This window comes from Schistocerca gregaria, chromosome 10, assembly GCF_023897955.1.
Source record: "Schistocerca gregaria isolate iqSchGreg1 chromosome 10, iqSchGreg1.2, whole genome shotgun sequence".
In the NCBI taxonomy this organism is placed as follows: Eukaryota; Metazoa; Arthropoda; class Insecta; order Orthoptera; family Acrididae; genus Schistocerca; species Schistocerca gregaria.
In genome coordinates, this window is record NC_064929.1 from 149,043,949 (window position 1) to 149,063,769 (window position 19,821).

The window sequence follows — 19,821 nt, forward strand, 5'->3', positions numbered from 1 at the left end:
GGCAAGGTCGGTGAATCGACACCTTCAGTAATGGCATGGCACTTGTGACAGAATCTGCACCACAGATGGCCCATCTGCCTGCTGTTGCTCCCGTTCTGCTTCCCGACACCGTCGATGCTTGGAGCGACGTTCCGCCATCTACGCAGCAGTTCGACACGCAAGACTCTGGCAATGCAGTTTCTGACGCGCCCACTTCTTGCAGTGGACACTCTCTTCAACCTCTGCGCTCTCACAATGATTATGAGTTCAAGTGAGGAAGCTTCCCTCTGCCGTGCTCCGCGCTGCTGAGGGATGGGGCAGTGGTGGTGGGGGGGCTCTCTGTGCCACCTCTGGTGTAAAGCACCATTTCTTTGATTTTTCTTTGTCTCTGTTCTCTCAGTGCACTATGTTTGTACTGCCATGTAGTATTCACTTACTTCTGTGCTAAATAAATGTATATTTGACATTTACAGTGCGTTATTACCATCCTGCAACACGTAATAGTCACAACTGTAGAGTGCCTGTGAAATATGTAAAAGAAAATGACCTGACTTCTTGTTCCTTGTAATTCTTATAGATTTATCAGTATCCCTTAAATATAGCTGTATGTAATAACTGTACATTTTGAGTAGCCATGCTTTACAATGTCCTCCAGGATGGTTGTTGGGGTATTAAGCTTGTACCCCATTACATGTAAAAGATGTCACTTCATAATTTCCTAGACCTACCAGCACAGTGGTATTCTCAATTAATACATTTATATACTTTGTACGACTCAGTGGTTGTGTGAGTAAGTGTTAAAATACAAATCCACAGGCCTTCAGTGCAATCCTCAGTCTGTTCTCAGATTATTTCTGAAATTTATAACTTCTTTCATCTGTGGAAGCTTACACCGCTGATCAAAGTTTGTGTCAAACCATAGGCCCATATGACTAGCTAGGTAAATAAGTTTAAAGGCCAACGGAAGGCAAAGGCATACTGCCTTGAAGAGAACTGTGCAAATACAGTACTGGGGTGTAGGAACAGTATTCACCTTGAGGACACTTTGATAGCTGTCTTTAAACTGATCTGGACTTCATCCAAATTTACCTCCTACTCCAGTGATGCATTTATGACATTTCTATTTATTCTGTGTTCAATTTATAAAGTTACTTTTTAATTTTTCTGTATGAAATGCATTTTATGAGGAAGTGAAATGATATTTCATATGAGTAATGTATTTCACATACATGAGCAACAAAGACTTGTGGGAAATCCTTAAATTACAGTCGGTGCAAAAGGTCCCTTTCTTTCTTATGATTATTTGTTTCTATTTTTTAAATAAATAGATAAATTAAATCCTATTATAGAAATGAAGCATAGTGTGATACATTAGAACTAAATGTGAAATATAATTCTATACTGCTGCCTATTAAAATTGTAGCATCATCTGCATCAAGTATGAGGGTTTCCCAGAAACTAAGGCACCACTTTTTTTTTTCTTCAATAATTCTTTATTGAACATAATGAGAATTACACACATGAGTGAATGGTGTTTTATCTACACACACTATTTTTCCACGTAGTCTCCATCCCGTGATTTAGACTTTCTCCAGCAAGGAACAAGGGTGTGTATGCCCTGTTGGTACCATTCCTTGTCGTGATGGCAGAGCCAGTGCTTCACCATGGTTGGTTCAAGTGCCTCTGAGAACTATGGGAGTTAACTGCTGAGGTCATCAGTCCCCTAGAACTTAGAACTACTTAAACCCCATCTTCAAGAAGGGACGTCTAACAGATGTGCAGAACTATAGACCTATATCTCTAACGTCGATCAGTTGTAGAATTTTGGAACACCTATTATGTTAGAGTATAATGACTTTTCTGGAGACTAGAAATCTACTCCGTAGGAATCAGCATGGGTTTCAAAAGAGACGGTCGTATGAAACCCAGCTCGCGCTATTTGTCCAAGAGACTCAGAGGGCCATAGACACGGATTCACAGGCAGATGCCGTGTTTCTTGACTTCCGCAAGGCGTTCAATACAGTTTTCCACAGTCGTTTAATGAACAAAGTAAGAGCATATGGACTATCAGACAAATTGTGTGATTGGATTGAGGAGTTCCTTGATAACAGAACGAAGCATGTCATTCTCAATGGAGAGAAGTCTTCCGATGTAAGAGTGATTTCAGGTGTGCCGTAGGAGAGTGTCATAGGACCGTTGCTATTCACAATATACACTCCTGGAAATGGAAAAAAGAACACATTGACACCGGTGTGTCAGACCCACCATACTTGCTCCGGACACTGCGAGAGGGCTGTACAAGCAATGATCACACGCACGGCACAGCGGACACACCAGGAACCGCGGTGTTGGCTGTCGAATGGCGCTAGCTGCGCAGCATTTGTGCACCGCCGCCGTCAGTGTCAGCCAGTTTGCCGTGGCATACGGAGCTCCATCGCAGTCTTTAACACTGGTAGCATGCCGCGACAGTGTGGACGTGAACCGTATGTGCAGTTGATGGACTTTGAGCGAGGGCGTATAGTGGGCATGCGGGAGGCCGGGTGGACGTACCGCCGAATTGCTCAACACGTGGGGCGTGAGGTCTCCACAGTACATCGATGTTGTCGCCAGTGCTCGACGGAAGGTGCACGTGCCCGTCGACCTGGGACCGGACCGCAGCGACGCACGGATGCACGCCAAGACCGTAGGATCCTACGCAGTGCCGTAGGGGACCGCACCGCCACTTCCCAGCAAATTAGGGACACTGTTGCTCCTGGGGTATCGGCGAGGACCATTCGCAACTGTCTCCATGAAGCTGGGCTACGGTCCCGCACACCGTTAGGCCGTCTTCCGCTCACGCCCCAACATTGTGCAGCCCGCCTCCAGTGGTGTCGCGACAGGCGTGAATGGAGGGACGAATGGAGACGTGTCGTCTTCAGCGGTGAGAGTCGCTTCTGCCTTGGTGCCAATGATGGTCGTATGCGTGTTTGGTGCCGTGCAGGTGAGCGCCACAATCAGTACTGCATACGACCGAGGCACACAGGGCCAGCACCCGCCATCATGGTGTGGGGAGCAATCTCCTACACTGGCCGTACACCTCTGGTGATCGTCGAGGGGACACTGAATAGTGCACGGTACATCCAAACCGTCATCGAACCCATCGTTCTACCGTTCCTAGACCGGCAAGGGAACTTGCTGTTCCAACAGGACAATGCACGTCCGCATGTATCCTGTGCCACCCAACGTGCTCTAGAAGGTGTAAGTCAACTACCCTGGCCAGCAAGATCTCTGGATCTGTCCCCCATTGAGCATGTTTGGGACTGCATGAAGCGTCGTCTCACGCGGTCTGCACGTCCAGCACGAACGCTGGTCCAACTGAGGCGCCAGGTGGAAATGGCATGGCAAGCCATTCCACAGGACTACATCCAGCATCTCTACGATCGTCTCCATGGGAGAATAGCAGCCTGGATTGCTGCGAAAGGTGGATATACACTGTACTAGTGCCGACATTGTGCATGCTCTGTTGCCTGTGTCTATGTGCCTGCGGTTCTGTCAGTGTGATCATGTGATGTATCTGACCCCAGGAATGTGTCAATAAAGTTTCCCCTTCCTGGGACAGTGAATTCACGGTGTTCTTATTTCAATTTCCAGGAGTGTACATAAATGACCTTGTGGGTGACATCGGTAGTTCACTGAGGCTTTTTACACATGATGCTGTGTTGTATCGAGAGGTTGTAACAATGGAAAATTGTACTGAAATGGAGGAGGATCTGCAGCGAATTGACACATGGTGCAGAGAATGGCAATTGAATCTCCATGTAGACAAGTGTAATGTGCAGTGAATACATAGAAAGATAGATCCCTTATCATTTAGCTACAATATAGCAGGTCAGCAACTGGAAGCAGTTAATTCCATTAATTATTTGGGAGTACTCATTAGGAGTGATTTAAAATGCAATGATCATAAAAACTTGATCATCGGTAAAGCAGATGCCAGACTGAGATACATTGGAAGAATCCTAAGGAAATGCAATCCGAAAACAAAGGAAATAGGTTACAGTACGCTTGTTTGCCCACTGCTTGAATACTGCTCGGCAGTGTGGGGTCCGTACCAGATGGGGTTGATAGAAAACATGGATAGGGTCCAACGGAGGGTGGCGCGCTTTGTTACGGGATCATTTAGTAATCGCGAAAGCGTTACGGAGCTGATGGATAAATTCCAGTGGAAGACTCTGCAGGAGAGATGCTCAGTAGCTCGGTATGGGCTTTTGTTAAAGTTTCAAGAACATACCTTCACCGAAGAGTCAAGCAGTATATTGCTCCCTCCTATGTATATCTCGTGAAGAGATCATGAGGATAAAATCAGAGAGATTAGAGCCCACACAGAAGCATACCGACAATCCTTCTTTCCACAAACAATACGAGACTGGAATAGAAGGGAGAACCGATAGAGGTACTCAGGGTACCCTCCGCCACACACCGTCAGGTGGTTTGCGGAGTATGGATGTAGATGTAGAACCTAAGGACATCAAACACATCCATGCCTGAGGCAGGATTCTAACCTGCGACCGTAGCGGTAGCGCCGTTCCAGACTGTAGCGCCTAGAACCACTCAGCCACCCCACCTGGTGCTTCACCATGTGAATCACCTCCTCATCATCGTTGTACTGTCTTCCACGAATGGCATCTTTTAATGGCCCAAACAAGTGGGAGTCCGAGTGGGCTAGGTCAGGTGTGACAACTGTGGATGGTCTCCCCAACTGCTGCAAATCATGGAGCTCCACCAAACTGCCTTCTGATGACTGTCTTCTCCATGCCCAGTGACCAACTGTACTTCCCTCAATAGCAGAGGCTCCATAGGCTTTGCATAAGTGTTTGTGAATATTCCCCGTAGTTTCTTTTCCTGCAGTGAGAAATTCAATGATGGCGTGTTCCTACACCTACAGATGCCATTTCGAAACTGTCCTGCAGCATTGCTATCTGTTAGAAGTGATGGAAACTTGGCGTGCTCACTCAGGAGACTTAAAATAATACATACGTAATGTTTTGCATTTGTAGCATTGTTTTCAGCTGAGAAAAAAATACAGTGCATTTCTTTCTCAGCAACCCTCATATAATGTGTACTTGGAAAAACAAATGATTAATATTGGTATTTCAGCTACATTCTGTTTATAAGGGAAGATTATGCTGTGTGTTTATTATTCAGAAATTGCATTAGAATTTTTTTTGTCTGTTTGTTAGAAGATCTTGTTGCACCTTCTGTAAGAAAAAGAAACATCTGTCGTTATGTGTGAGAGTTTGACAGTTGCTTATAGAGACAGCAGTTTACTGTGCTGCAATTCTGGTGCTGGAACTGTCAAGAGAATATGAAATCAACAGATTTAGTGGGGGTGCACTCTGTGTGCAGGATTGAGGAGCTACTTCACATGCCTTCAATCAGAAAAAGGAATTGTTTGCAGCAAGATAAGTATCTTCAAAAATGAATATAGTCAGATTGTACTTATCATCTCTCTTTCAGTATCATCATATGGGCTCAAGACCGGAACGATGGTATGGGGTGCCAATGAATGCACAACATGGCTACCTCTGTCTTAACAGTAGTGAAAAGGATAGATAGCAACTCACTGTAAAGATGACACATTAAATTGTAGACAGGCACAACAAAAAGCCTGGTGCACACCGAGCTTTCAACCAAAGCTTTCTTCACACAGTCAGGTACACCCCATGCACAAATGAACACTATCTACAGTTACTCTAGCTGGACTGCAGCTGTTGTGATGAATGAAAACAGGTATTGAGAATGTTGCAGGGAAGGGCAAGGGATAGCAGAGTACAAGTGGAAGGAGAGAAGAATGTTGTATTCTGGTGGAGCAGGCGAGGATGCTGTAGATGGTGGCAGCACAAGGCTGGTGGTGGCAGTGTTGGGATGCTGGTGGGGGAGGGAGTGTGGGGGAGGCACAGATGGGGGAAAGGACATATGGTTGCAGTTGCAGAGAGCAAGCACAGTGAGGCTGACAGGACATGAAATGTGTGGAGGTTATAGGAGAGAGGGGTAGAAACTGTTGGGCGGAATGTATGGGGCAGTAGGTTATCATAGTTTGGGGCTGGGATGATTTTAGGAGTGAAGAATTTATTGTAAGGATAACTTGCATCTGCGCAGTTCAGAAAAGCTGATGGTGGAGTGGAGAATCCAGAGCTCTGGGTTGTGAAGCTGCCATTAAAATCAAGCATGTTATATTCAGCTGCATGTTGTGCCACAGGGTCATCCACTTGGGACATGATAATTTGTCCTGGTGGACAGCTGATTTGTAGTCATACCAACATAAAAAGCTGTCCAGTGATTTCTGCAGAATTAGTATATGATGTGGCTGCTTTCACAGGTGGCCCGGCCCCCGACAGGTTAGGATACGCTTGTAACAGAACTGGTAGATAGGTACTACTGCATGTGTAGATTGGGCAGGTCATGCACCTGCGTCTTCCACAGGGAAATAATCCCTGTGGCAAGGAGCTGTGACTATAAGTGGGATATGAATGGACTAGGATGTTGTGAGGGTTGGGGCTGAAGAAGAGGAGGAGATTAGTGTGTAATGTCCCGCTGACAACGAGATCATTAGAGACAGAGCACAAGCTCGAATTATGGAATGGATGGGGAAGGAAATCAGGCATGCCTTTTCATAGGAACCATCGTGGCATTTGCCTGAAGTGATTTAGGGAAATCACAGGCAACCTAAATCTGGATGGCCAGATGCAGGTTTGAACTGTCACCCTCCCGAATGTGAGTCCATGGTGCTAACAACTACGCTGCCTTGCTCTGTGTTGGGGATGACAGAACACCACTTTTGGAGGGGTGAGAAGGACTTGGTGTAGGGTGTCCCTCATTTCGGTGCGCGATGATAGATAATCACAGCCCTGACAAAGAATGTGGCTCAGTTGTCCCAGTACAGATTAGTATTGTGCAGTCAAGACTGTGCATGTTTGTAGCAGGGTATTGTGTGGGGTGGGAGGATTGGGTATGTGCAGGGATGTTGTTGTTGTTGTTGTTGTTGTTGTTGTTGTAGTCTTCAGTCCTGAGACTGGTTTGATGCAGATCTCCATGCTACTCTATCCTGTGCAAGCTTCTTCATCTCCCAGTACCTACTGCAGCCTACATCCTTCTGAATCTGCTTAGTGTATTCATCTAGAAACAAAGAGATAGAGGGGCTGGCCAGTACTTACCTCAGCTCAGTACAGCTGATAGAAACACAAAAAACAACCGAAAATTTAAGTTCCTAGCTTTCGGAATAAATGTTCCTTCATCAGGGAGGAGAGAGGGGAAAGAAAGGGAAGAAGGGAAAGTGGATTTAGTTACTCACAACCCAGGTTATGAAGCAACAGGGAAAGGAAAACAGGGAAGGTAGCAAGGATGGAGGCATGGTTGTCAGAGGGAAGCCAAAGATATTCTACTGTAGGTACTGTGCCAGCTTCAAACCAAAGAGGATGCATACAGAAGTAAAGAGGTGTATAGTATAAAGATATAGGATGAAAAGATGCATGAATGGCTAAAGAGGAAAGGGAAAGAGGAGAAGACTGAAAAGTAAATGGGAGTGAGGTTGTTTAACGTAGGTTCAGTCCAGGGGGATGGCGGGATGAAAGGATGTGCTGGAGTGCAAGTTCCCACCTCCGCAGTTCAGAAGGACTGGTGTTGGGTGGGAGAAGACAAATGGCACATACGGTGTAGCAGGTTCCTAGGTCCCTAGAATTATGCTGGAGGGCATACTCCACTACTGGGTATTGGACATCTGCTAGGCGGACAGTTCGTCTGTGTCCGTTCATGCGCTCAGCCAGTTTAATTGTTGTCATACTACGTTAAACAACCTCACTCCCATTTACTTTTCACTCTTCTCCTCTTTCCCTTTCCTCTTTAGCCATGCATGCATCTTTTCATCCTACATCTTTATACTATACACCTCTTTACTTCTGTATGCATCCTCTTTGGTTTGAAGCTGGCACAGTACCTACAGTAGAATATCTTTGGATTCCCACTGACAACCATGCCTCCATCCTTGCTACCTTCCCTGTTTTCCTTTCCCTGTTGCTTCATAACCTGGGTTGTGAGTAACTAAATCCACTTTCCCTTCTTCCCTTTCTTGCCCCTCTCTCCTCCTTGATGAAGGAACATTTATTCCGAAAGCTAGGAACTTAAATTTTCGGTTGTTTTTTGTGTTTCTATCGGCTGTACTGAGCTTAGGTAAGTACTGGCCAGCCCCTCTATCTCTTTGTTAGTAATTGTTTCACATCTTTATATGAGATTTTCCATTAATTAGTTAGTGTATTCATCTCTTGGTCTCCCTCTACGATTTTTACCCTCTACGCTGTCCTCCAATACTAAATTGGTGATCCCTCAATGTTTCAGAACATGTCCTACCAACCGATCCCTTCTTCTAGTCAAGTTGTGCCACAAGCTCCTCTTCTCCCCAATTCTATTCAATACCTCCTCATTATTTGTGTGATCTACCCATCAAATCTTCAGCATTCTCCTGTAGCACCACATTTCAACAGCTTCTATTCTCTTCTTGTCTAAACTATTTATTGCCACGTTTCACTACCATAAATGGCTACCCTCCATACAGATGCTTTCAGAAACGAATTCCTGACATTTAAATCTTTACTCGATGTTAACAAATTTTTCTTCTTCAGAAATTCTTTCCGTGCCATTGCCAGTCTACATTTTATATCCTCTCTACTTCAACCATCATCAGTTATTTTGCTCCCCAAATAGCAAAACTCCTTTACTACTTTAAGTGTCTCATTTCCTAATATAATTCCCTCAGCATCACCCGACTTAATTCGACTACATTCCATTATCCTCGCTTTGCTTTTGTTGATGTTCATCTTATACCCTCCTTTCAAGACACTGGCCATTCCGTTCAACTGGGGGATATGACATGGGAAATCTGTTTGTGGGCTAGGTGTGGGTGATAGTGCCTGTCTGCGAAGGCCATTGTGAGACTCAGGATACTGGACAAGCGAGTTCTTCACTTTAGATGTGCGAACTACAGGCAGTCAGGCTGTATGGGATGGATTTTCTGATGTGGAAGGGATGGTAGGTGCCGAAATGCATACACTTTTGGTGGCTGGTGCATTTAATGTGGAGAGAGGTGTGGATGGGGCCATCAGAGAGGAGATGGCACATTGGGTTGAGTTGGACTTGGTGAAATGGATGTGAGAGAAGGTCTTGAGGTTGTGAAGAACTCAATGTCCAGACCATGAAGATATCATCAGTGACCGTGAACCAGACCATACCTAGCCTCCCAAAACCCCATACTGCCCAGACAGGATACAGCTGTTGTTGCTGAGAGAGGTGGTAGCTGTCTCTACTAAATTTTGCACCATGTATATCTCCAAATGATGTCTGAATTTAACCATGTGTCTCCATACTATACTGTATGTGCATAATAGGTATAATTTTATTTTTTCTATTCTTTCTAGTGCTGCAATGTTAACAGCAAGCAGTGTAGATGGAAAATTTTCAACTGCTGATTGTTGTTATTATTTGTTATCAGCACAACCATCAAGAGCAATGGAGGATGCATCTACTCGCACTTCAGCTGCTGAATACACACACAAGGCAAGGCACAAAAGCGTAAGAAGGGAAAGCACTGCACACCCTGTGACTAATGATGGAGGTGAGTTCTGCTGCATATTAAAGGATAGAGCTGTCGTCACTCCCAGAGGCGGCAAGTATACAAACTAGATTTCACACCCTGTATACATCTGTATCTTCATCCACACTCTACAAACCACTGTGAAGTGCTATGGAGTGCAGGAAGAATGACTGTTTAAAATTTTTTTCTTCATACTATAATTAATCTAAGTTCTCTATGGGAGTGATATGGAGGGGGTTGTAGCATATTCCTAGAATCGTCATATAAAATCAGTTCTTGAATCTTTAAGTGTCTGGCAGTTCAGTTTCTACAAGCATTTCTGTAACAGTTTCCCATGGGCCAGACAAACCTGTGACCATATGTGCTGTCCTGCTATTTATACATTCAGTATCCCCTGTTAGCTCTATATGGTACAGGTCCTACACACTTGAGCAATATTATCTACATCTACATCTACATTTATACTCTGCAAGCCACCCAACGATGTGTGGTGGAGGGCACTTTACGTGCCACTGTCATTACCTCCCTTTCCTGTTCCAGTCACGTATGGTTTGCGGGAAGAACGACTGTCTGAAAGCCTCCATGTGTGCTCTAATCTCTCTAATTTTACATTCGTGATCTCCTCGGGAGGTATAAGTAGGGGGAAGCAATATATTCGATACCTCATCCAGAAACGCACCGTCTCGAAACCTGGCGAGCAAGCTACACCACGATGCAGAGCGCCTCTCTTTCAGAGTCTGCCACTTGAGTTTGCTAAACATCTCCATAACGCTATCACGGTTATCAAATAACCCTGTGACAAAACGTGCTGCTCTTCTTTGGATCTTCTCTATCTCCTCTGTCAACCCAATCTGGTACGGATCCCACACTGATGAGCAATACTCAAGTACAGGTCGAACGAGTGTTTTGTAAGCCACCTCCTTTGTTGATGGACTACATTTTCTAAGGATTCTCCCAATGAATATCAACCTGGTACCCGCCTTACGAACAATTAATTTTATACGATCATTGCACTTCAAATCGTTCTGTAAGCGTACTCCCAGATATTTTACAAAAATAACTGCTACCAGTGTTTGTTCTGCTATCATATAATCATAAAATAAATGATCCTTCTTTCTATGTATCCGCAATACATTACATTTGTCTATGTTAAGGGTCAGTTGCCACTCCCTGCACCAAGTGCCTATCTGCTGCAGATCTTCCTGCATTTCGCTACAATTTTCTAATGCTGCAACTTCTCTGTATACTACAGCATCATCCGCGAAAAGCCGCATAGGTTGGGACCCATGACTGTCTTGTAAGCTCTCTCCTTTTTAGGTTGACTTCATTTCCGCAGTATTCTACGAATAAAACCAAAGACTTCCATCTATGTGATTGTTCTATTTCATGTCACTACTAAGTGTTAATGATGATGGTGATGATGTGCTATCACTCACTGATGTGCATGAACCTCAGTTCCTATGGGGTCTGAAGTGAATACAGATGCAAACTGTGGAGTTGTGGATTTTTCGACATTGTTCTGGTGGGAATTGGGTGAATAGCATTGGTATCCTCAGGAGCTCCTCTTATATGAGTTGACCAATTCCAACAGTGACTTGTTAATACTGCAGACATAGTATACTTTTTTATCCAAATTGTCAAGTGCACAATTTTACATTTTTTGAACAATTATAGGTCCTTGCCAATATTTGCGCCACTTCACAATCTTATCAATTTCGCATTGAATGTCTGTACATCTTTTTCCAGACAGTACTTCATTACTGATAGCTGCATCATCTGCAGTTAGTATTGTCTGAGGATATTATTAATATTGTCTGCAGGATCATTAATATACAACATACAGCAAGGATCACAACACAATTCCTTTTGGGCAAAACTGAAGCTACTTCTACATCAGTATTGTGACTCTCCTTCCAATATACTGTGCTGCATTCTCCCTTTTTAAAAAGAAAAAATATGCTTTTGATAATAACCATAAAAATTGTACAGAGTCAAATTGTTTTCAGAAATTGAGGAAGACTGCAGCTATCACATTGCTCTGATCCAAGGCTTTCATGATATAACATGAGAAAAGTCTGAGTTGAATTTCACAGGTCAATGTTCCTGGAATTCATGCTGGTTGGCATGGAGGAGGTCATTCTGCTTGCGATACCTCATTACTTTTGAGCTCAGAATGTGTTTTAAGATTAAACATAAAATGACATAAAGGCTATTGGATGGTAGTTTCATGCATCACTTCAGCCACCCTTCTTATAGATAGGTGTAGCATGTGCTTTCTTGCATTTACTGAACACATTTTTTGTTCAAGTTATGTTAAAATAGTGGCTAATGTAGCCACAAATTCTGTTGGGAATTCCATCATGTCTTGGAACTTTGTTAAGTTTTAGCAATTTCAGTTTATTCTCAACACCACTGACACCAGTATCTTTGCAGTGGTGTGAGTGTCAAATTGGGGCAATACCTCTTTGCTTTTATTTGTAAAGGAACATTTGAGAACCAAGTTCAGCATTGCTGCTTTTTGCTTTCCTGCTCTTAGTTTCAATTCCTGCTGTACCCAAGAGTGTCTAGACACTGACCTTGGTACCACTAACAGGCTGTATTTATGACCAAAATTTGTTTAAGTTTTTCGAGAGGTCCTTCAATTATGTTCTGTTATGATAGTTGTTGAAGGTGTTATGTATTGCCCTCTTGACAACCAAACATGTTTAGTTCAACATCTCACTATCTCTAGCTCTTCACTTTCTTTTATTATGAAGGTGTATCTGTTTCTTTAGAAGTTTCTGTGCAATGTCTGTATACAATTAGGTGTCCCTCATACCATGAAGTGTTCTAATACTTGGTCTAGCCATGTTGATGTGAGCGCTGCCTTGTGGACCATGTCCACCTTTATGTGCAGTCTATAAAAATGAAAACAATCAAGTATTGATAAAATTGTTTAGTTGGACAGATAAAAAATCTTCTCACCAAGTGGCGGTAGAACACACAAATAAAAAACTGTTATGATTCGCTAGCTTCCAGAGCCAGTGGCTCCTTCTTCAGGCAGAAGGGGAAGCTAGAAGGGTGAAGGAAAAGGGCTGGTGAGATCTAGGAAAAGAGGTAGATTTTGGGAAAGTCACCCAGAACCACAGGTCGGAGGAGACATACCATATGGAATGAGAAGAGAAAACTAATTGTTGGGTACTGCATCAGACAAGATGTCAAAACCTGAGAGCTTAAAGGTGGAAGACAGGGTAATATGCAAGAAAGAGATTACTACTAAAACATGGTGCACGAATGAATAAGAGTGAGAAGCTAAGCATTGTACGTAACAGTGGTAGAGGGGGGGGGGGGGAGGGGGGGAGGGGGGGGGGGGATGAAGAACGGATGGGAAAGACAAGGGAAGATGTAGGAAACTAAAATGGAGTGAAGCAAAGAGTAGTTACAGTGAAGAAAAGCTGCGATGGAGGAAATTAACATAAATTAATGCTAGGTGGGTGACGAGAATCAAAGACATGTTGTAGTGCTAGTTCTTACCTGCAGAGTTCTGAGAAACTGGTGTCTGGGAGAAGAATCCAGATGGCACATATGGTGAAACAGGTGCTGAGGTCAAAAATGTTTTGTTGTAGAGCACACTCTTCAACAGGATAATGCGAGTTGCCAGTATACATTCTTTAGATAGTTTAATTAATTTCTTTGCGTGTTTTTGGGTACTTGCATTGTTTAATTCATATATTTCGGGCGTATTATAGTATTGGTCAGTTGTAGCATCGCGCTTTAGTGTTTACTTCGTAGATTCTTATTTAAATTGCGTGTGAGTTTCGTATAGGAGGTGCAATTTCGAGTTTTAGTTACTGTAATCGTAAATTCAGCAGATTGTAGTGCAGTCGTTAGGCATTTGTACAGGTTAGTTGATACATTCTTTTCGTGTTCTGCTTGCGTTATCTAGGCACGGACTCGTGTTTCGGTAACTGTTGTTAAACATCGATTAAAATGGACAGGGACTGCGATTGCTGTGTTCGGATGAGGGCTGACTTGGCATCCCTTCGCTCACAACTGCAATCGGCGCTGACTTCGGTCGCGCAGCTTGAGGCTGTTGCCAATGGGCACCACTGTGGGAAGCCGGACTCGGGTATCACGGGGATGTCAACCTCGTCCCATCTGTCCCCAGATCGGTCTGCCGCTGTGGTTGCCCCGGTTGCTGCCCGCAGTGGGGCTGAGCCCTCGCCTGTGGTTGATTTGGAGGTCATTCCAAGGCATGGCGTTCAGCGAAAGGCGTCCCCGGAGGCTGATCAGAAAGCCTCCCCGGTTCGTCTGACAAACCGGTTTCAGGCACTGTCTCTGGCTGAGCCAGATGCAGCTGCCTGTCCTGTTTCAGAGGATCATTCTCAGCCTTCAAGGTCCGGGCAATCGCAGAGGGTGGGCTTACTGGTAGTTGGGAGCTCCAATGTTAGGCGCGTAATGGGGCCCCTTCGGGATACGGCGGCTAAGGAGGGGAAGAAATCCAGTGTGCACTCCGTGTGCATTCCGGGAGGAATCATTCCTGATGTGGAAAGGGTCCTTCCGGATGCCATGAAGAGCACAGCGTGCAGCCAGCTGCAGGTGGTGGCACATGTCGGCACTAATGACGTGTGTCGCTTTGGATCTGAGGAAATTCTCTCTGGATTCCAGCGGCTATCTGATTTGGTGAAGGCTGCCGGTCTTGCTTACAAGATGAAGGCAGAGCTCACCATCTGCAGCATCGTTGACAGAACCGACTGCGGACCTTTGGTGCAGAGCCGGGTGGAGGGTCTGAATCAGAGGCTCAGACGGTTTTGCGACCGTATTGGCTGCAGATTCCTTGACTTGCGCCATAGGGTGGTGGGGTTTCGGGTTCCGCTGAATAGGTCAGGAGTTCACTACACTCAGCTGGCGGCTACACGGGTAGCGGAGGCTGTGTGGCGTGGACTGGGCAGTTTTTTAGTTTAGAAGGCCTCGGGAAAGTGTGGGATGGGCTGCAATGTCAAAGGGTGCTTGGCAATTACAGGACGTGCTTGGATCAAGGAACAGTCGGAATTATAGTTGTAAATTGCTGTAGTTGCACTGGAAAAGTCCCTGAGCTTCAAGCACTAATAGAAAGCACAGAAGCTGATATCGTTATAGGTACAGAAAGCTGGCTAAAGCCTGAAATAAGTTCTGCAGAAATTTTTACAAAGTCTCAGATGGTGTTCAGGAAAGATAGATTAGGCAGAATTGTTGGTGGAGTGTTTGTGTCTGTCAGTAGTGGTTTATCTTGTAGTGAAGTCGAAGTAGATACTCCGTGCGAATTGGTGTGGGTGGAGGTTATACTTAACAGCCGAATTAAGTTAATAATTGGCTCCTTCTACCGACCCCCAGACTCCGATGATACAGTTGCGGAACAGTTCAGAGAAAGTTTGAGTCTCGTAACAAATAAATACCCCACTCATACGGTTATAATTGGTGGGGACTTCAACCTACCCTCGGTATGTTGGCAAAAATACTTGTTCAAAACCGGTGGTAGGCAGAAAACGTCTTCCGAGATTGTCCTAAATGCATTCTCCGAAAATTATTTCGAGCAGTTAGTCCACGAACCCACGTGAATTGTAAATGGTTGCGAAAACATACTTGACCTCTTGGCCACAAACAATCCAGAGCTGATAGAGAGCATCATGACTGATACAGGGATTAGTGATCACAAGGTCATTGTAGCTAGGCTCAATACCATTTCTTCCAAATCCATCAGAAACAAACGCAAAATAATTGTATTTAAAAAAGCGGATAAAGTGCCACTAGAAGCCTTCCTAAAAGACAATTTCCATTCCTTCCGAACTGACTATGCGAATGTAGACGAGATGTGGCTCAAATTCAAAGATATAGTAGCAACAGCAATTGAGAGATTCATACCTCATAAATTGGTAAGAGATGGAACGGATCCCCTGTGGTACACAAAAAAAGGTCCGAACGCTGTTGCAGAGGCAACGGAAAAAGCATGCAAGGTTCAGAAGAACGCGAAATCCCGAGGATGGGCTAAAATTTACAGACGCGCGAAATTTGGCACGTACTTCGATGCGAGATGCCTTTAATAGGTTCCACAACGAAACATTGTCTCGAAATTTGGTAGAAAATCCGAAGAAATTCTGGTCGTATGTAAAGTACACAAGCGGCAAGACGCAGTCAATACCTTCGCTGCGCAGTGCCGATGGTACTGTTATCGACGACTGTGCCGCTAAAGCGGAGTTATTGAACGCAGTTTTCCAAAATTCCTTCACCAGGGAAGACGAATGGAATATTCCAGAATTTGAAACACGAACATCTGCTAGCATGAGTTTCTTAGAAGTAGATACCTTAGGGGTTGCGAAGCAACTCAAATCGCTTGATACGGGCAAGTCTTCAGGTCCAGATTGTATACCGATTAGGTTCCTTTCAGATTACGCTGATACTATAGCTCCCTACTTAGCACTCATATACAACCGCTCGCTCACCGATAGATCTGTACCTACAGATTGCAAAATTGCGCAAGTCGCACCAGTGTTCAAGAAGGGTAGTAGGAGTAATCCATTTAACTACAGACCTATATCATTGACGTCAGTTTGCAGTAGGGTTTTGGAGCATATACTGTATTCAAACATTATGAATCACCTCGAAGGGAACGATTTATTGACACGTAATCAGCATGGCTTCAGAAAACATCGCTCTTGTGCAACGCAGCTAGCTCTTTATTCACACGAAGTAATGGCCGCTATCGACAGGGGATCTCAAGTTGATTCCGTATTTCTAGATTTCCGGAAAGCTTTTGACACCGTTCCTCACAAGCGACTTCTAATCAAGCTGCGGAGCTATGGGGTATCGTCTCAGTTGTGCAACTGGATTCGTGATTTCCTGTCAGGAAGGTCGCAGTTCGTAGTAATAGACGGCAAATCATCGAGTAAAACTGATGTGATATCAGGTGTTCCCCAGGGAAGCGTCCTGGGACCTCTACTGTTCCTGAACTATATAAATGACCTGGGTGACAATCTGAGCAGTTCTCTTAGACTGTTCACAGATGATGCTGTAATTTACCGTCTAGTAAGGTCATCTGAAGACCAGTATCAGCTGCAAAGCGATTTAGAAAAGATTGCTGTATGGTGTGTCAGGTGGCAGTTAACACTAAATAACGAAAAGTGTGAGATGATCCACATGAGTTCCAAAAGAAATCCGTTGGAATTCGATTACTCGATAAATAGTACAATTCTCAAGGCTGTCAATTCAACTAAATACCTGGGTGTTAAAATTACGAACAACTTCAGTTGGAAGGACCACATAGATAATATTGTCGGGAAGGCGAGCCAAAGGTTGCGTTTCATTGGAAGGACACTTAGAAGATGCAACAAGTCCACTAAAGAGACAGCTTACACTACACTCGTTCGTCCTCTGTTAGAATATTGCTGCGCAGTGTGGGATCCTTACCAGGTGGGATTGACGGAGGACATCGAAAGGGTGCAAAAAAGGGCAGCTTGTTTTGTATTATCGCGTTATAGGGGAGAGAGTGTGGCAGATATGATACACGAGTTGGGATGGAAGTCATTACAGCATAGACGTTTTTCGTCGCGGCGAGACCTTTTTAAGAAATTTCAGTCACCAACTTTCTCTTCCGAATGCAAAAATATTTTGTTGAGCCCAACCTACATAGGTAGGAATGATCATCAAAATAAAGTAAGAGAAATCAGAGCTCGAACAGAAAGGTTTAGGTGTTCGTTTTTCCCGCTCGCTGTTCGGGAGTGGAATAGTAGAGAGATAGTATGATTGTGGTTCGATGAACCCTCTGCCAAGCACTTAAATGTGAATTGCAGAGTAGTCATGTAGATGTAGATGTACCCTCTGGTAGTCATGCCGATGTAGAAGACTGAACAGTGTTTACATTATAGCTGGTATATGACATGTCGTTTTGCAGGTGGCTCCGCCTTTGATAGTATATGTTTTGCCATTTACAGAGCTATTATAGGTGGTGGTCGGATGGTGCATAGGGCAACTCTTGTAGTGGGGACGGTCACAGAGGTAGAAGCCATGGGTAGGGAAAGCAGCATAGAGTCTGACAAGAATATTGCAGAGATTGGGAGGGTGACAGAAAGCTTTTCTAAGTGTGGTGGGCAAAATTTAAGACAGAATGGATCTCATTTCAGGGAATGATTTTAGAAAGTCATGGCCCTATCGAAGTAGTTGATTAACACATTCCAGACCAGCTGTTGATCAACTAAGGCAGATATACGTTCAGTGGGTGAAGCCAGCAACTATAGGACGGCCAGGATGTTTGGGTTTGTGGATCTTTAAAAGGTGTGTGTGCGTGGTTTTGGGTGATGTGAGAAGTTCTACACCTGCAACACATACTACAAAAATACCCCTTCTACATCAAAGATGCCAACGATTTCCTAGATCGTCTGAAATCCAGGCCCGTCCCCCTCCCACCACACACCTTGCTTATCACCACTGATGCCACCTCCCTCTATACAAACATCCACCATGTACATTTCCTCAGTCATTGCCCACTTGATACCAAAATGGTGACATCCTTCCTACTCACCTTAATCAACTTCATACTTACCAGCAACTACTTCACCTTTGAGAGGCAGACATACAAACAGATCAGGGGTATGGCCATGGGAACCAGGATGGCTTCTTCCTATGCCAACCTTTTCATGGATCACTTGGAAGGGGCTTTCCTGGGATCCATAAGTCTTCAGCCCCTGGTTTGGTTTATATACATCAATGACATCTTTACCATATGGACTCACAGATCAGGACTCACGGTGAGACTGACTTGCTAAAATTCCTGGAATCTCTGAATATCTTCTCCGAATTAAATTTCACATGGTCCTATTCTGAATCCCATGCCACTTTCCTTGATGTTGATCTCATCCTCACCAAAGGCTAGCTACGCACTTATGTCCACATTAAACCTAACAACAAAGAAACAGTACTTACCTTTTGACAGTTGCCATCATTTCCATGTCAGATATTCCCTTCCATACAGCCTTGACATCCTAGGTGAACGTATTTGTTCAGATGCATACTCTTTATAGCAATACACCACCATTCTCACTTCAGTCTTCACTGCATGTAATTACCCTGCCAACATAGTGAAAAAGAAGATTTCTCACGCCATTATGTCCAATCCTGGTACTACTGATCCATCCAAAAACAGCTTCAGAGCATACCATTGGTGAAGCGGTATTATCCTGGTCTGGAATGTGTTAAACAGCTACTTCAACAGGGCCATGACTTCCTAAAACGTACCCTGAAATGAAATCCATTCTGTCCGAAATATTGCCCATCACAGTTTGAATAGTTTTCTGTCACGCTCCCAATCTCTGCAATATCCTTGTCAGACACTATGCTCCTTCTGCACCCATCTCCCTACCCTGTGGCTCCTACCCCTGTGACTGTCCCTGCTGCAAGACTTGCCCTATGCACCCTCCTGCCACCACCTATAATAGCCCTGTAAATGGTAAAACATATACTTTCAAAGGGGGAGCCTCTTGTGAAACAACACATCATATACCAGCTATAATGTAAATACTGTTCAGCCTTCTACATCGGCATGACTACCAGAGGGTATATACCTGCAACTCGCATTATCCTGTTGTAGAGCATGCACTACAACATGTCATTTTTGACCTCGGCAGCTGTTTCACCATACACATCATCTGGATTCTTCCCCCAGACACCAGTTTCACAGAACTCCACAGGTAGGAACTAGCACTACAACATGTTCTTGGTTCTCGCCACCCTCCTGCCCTTAATTTACATTAATTTCCTCCGTGTCAGCTTTTTTTCACTGTAACTACTCTTTGCTTCACTCCATTTTAGTCTTCTACATCTTTCCTTGTCTTTCCCACCCGTTCTTCACCCGCCCCCTCTCCTCCCAACCTCTGTTACGTACAATGCTTAGCTTCTCACTCTTATTCATTCGTGCACCATGTTTTAGTAGTAATCTCTTTCTTGCATATTACCCTGTCTTCCACCTTTAAGCTCTCAGGTTTTGAAATCTTGTCTGATGCAGTACCCAACAATTAGTTTTCTCTTCTCATTCCGTATGGTATGTCTCCTCTGACCTGTGGTTTTGGATGACTTTCCCAAAATCTACCCCTTTTCCTAGATCTCTCCAGTCCTTTTCCTTCACCCTTCTTCCTTCCCCTTCAACCCTTCTGCCAGAAGAAGGAGCCACTGGCTCCAAAAGCTTGCCAATCACAACAGTCTTTTATGTGTGT

At 44.3% G+C, this 19,821-nt stretch overlaps 1 protein-coding gene across 4 annotated transcripts in view; it reads left to right on the top strand.

Moving 5' to 3' along the window:
• LOC126293354 (uncharacterized) overlaps window positions 1-19,821 on the top strand; it is a 220,065-nt gene that overhangs the window by 153,787 nt on the left and 46,457 nt on the right. For all 4 annotated transcript variants that reach the window (XM_049986555.1, XM_049986554.1, XM_049986556.1 and 1 more), the window contains one exon: window positions 9,500-9,622. In XM_049986555.1, the coding sequence (XP_049842512.1) occupies window positions 9,500-9,622 (123 nt within the window). The remainder of the gene's footprint in view (window positions 1-9,499; window positions 9,623-19,821) is intronic.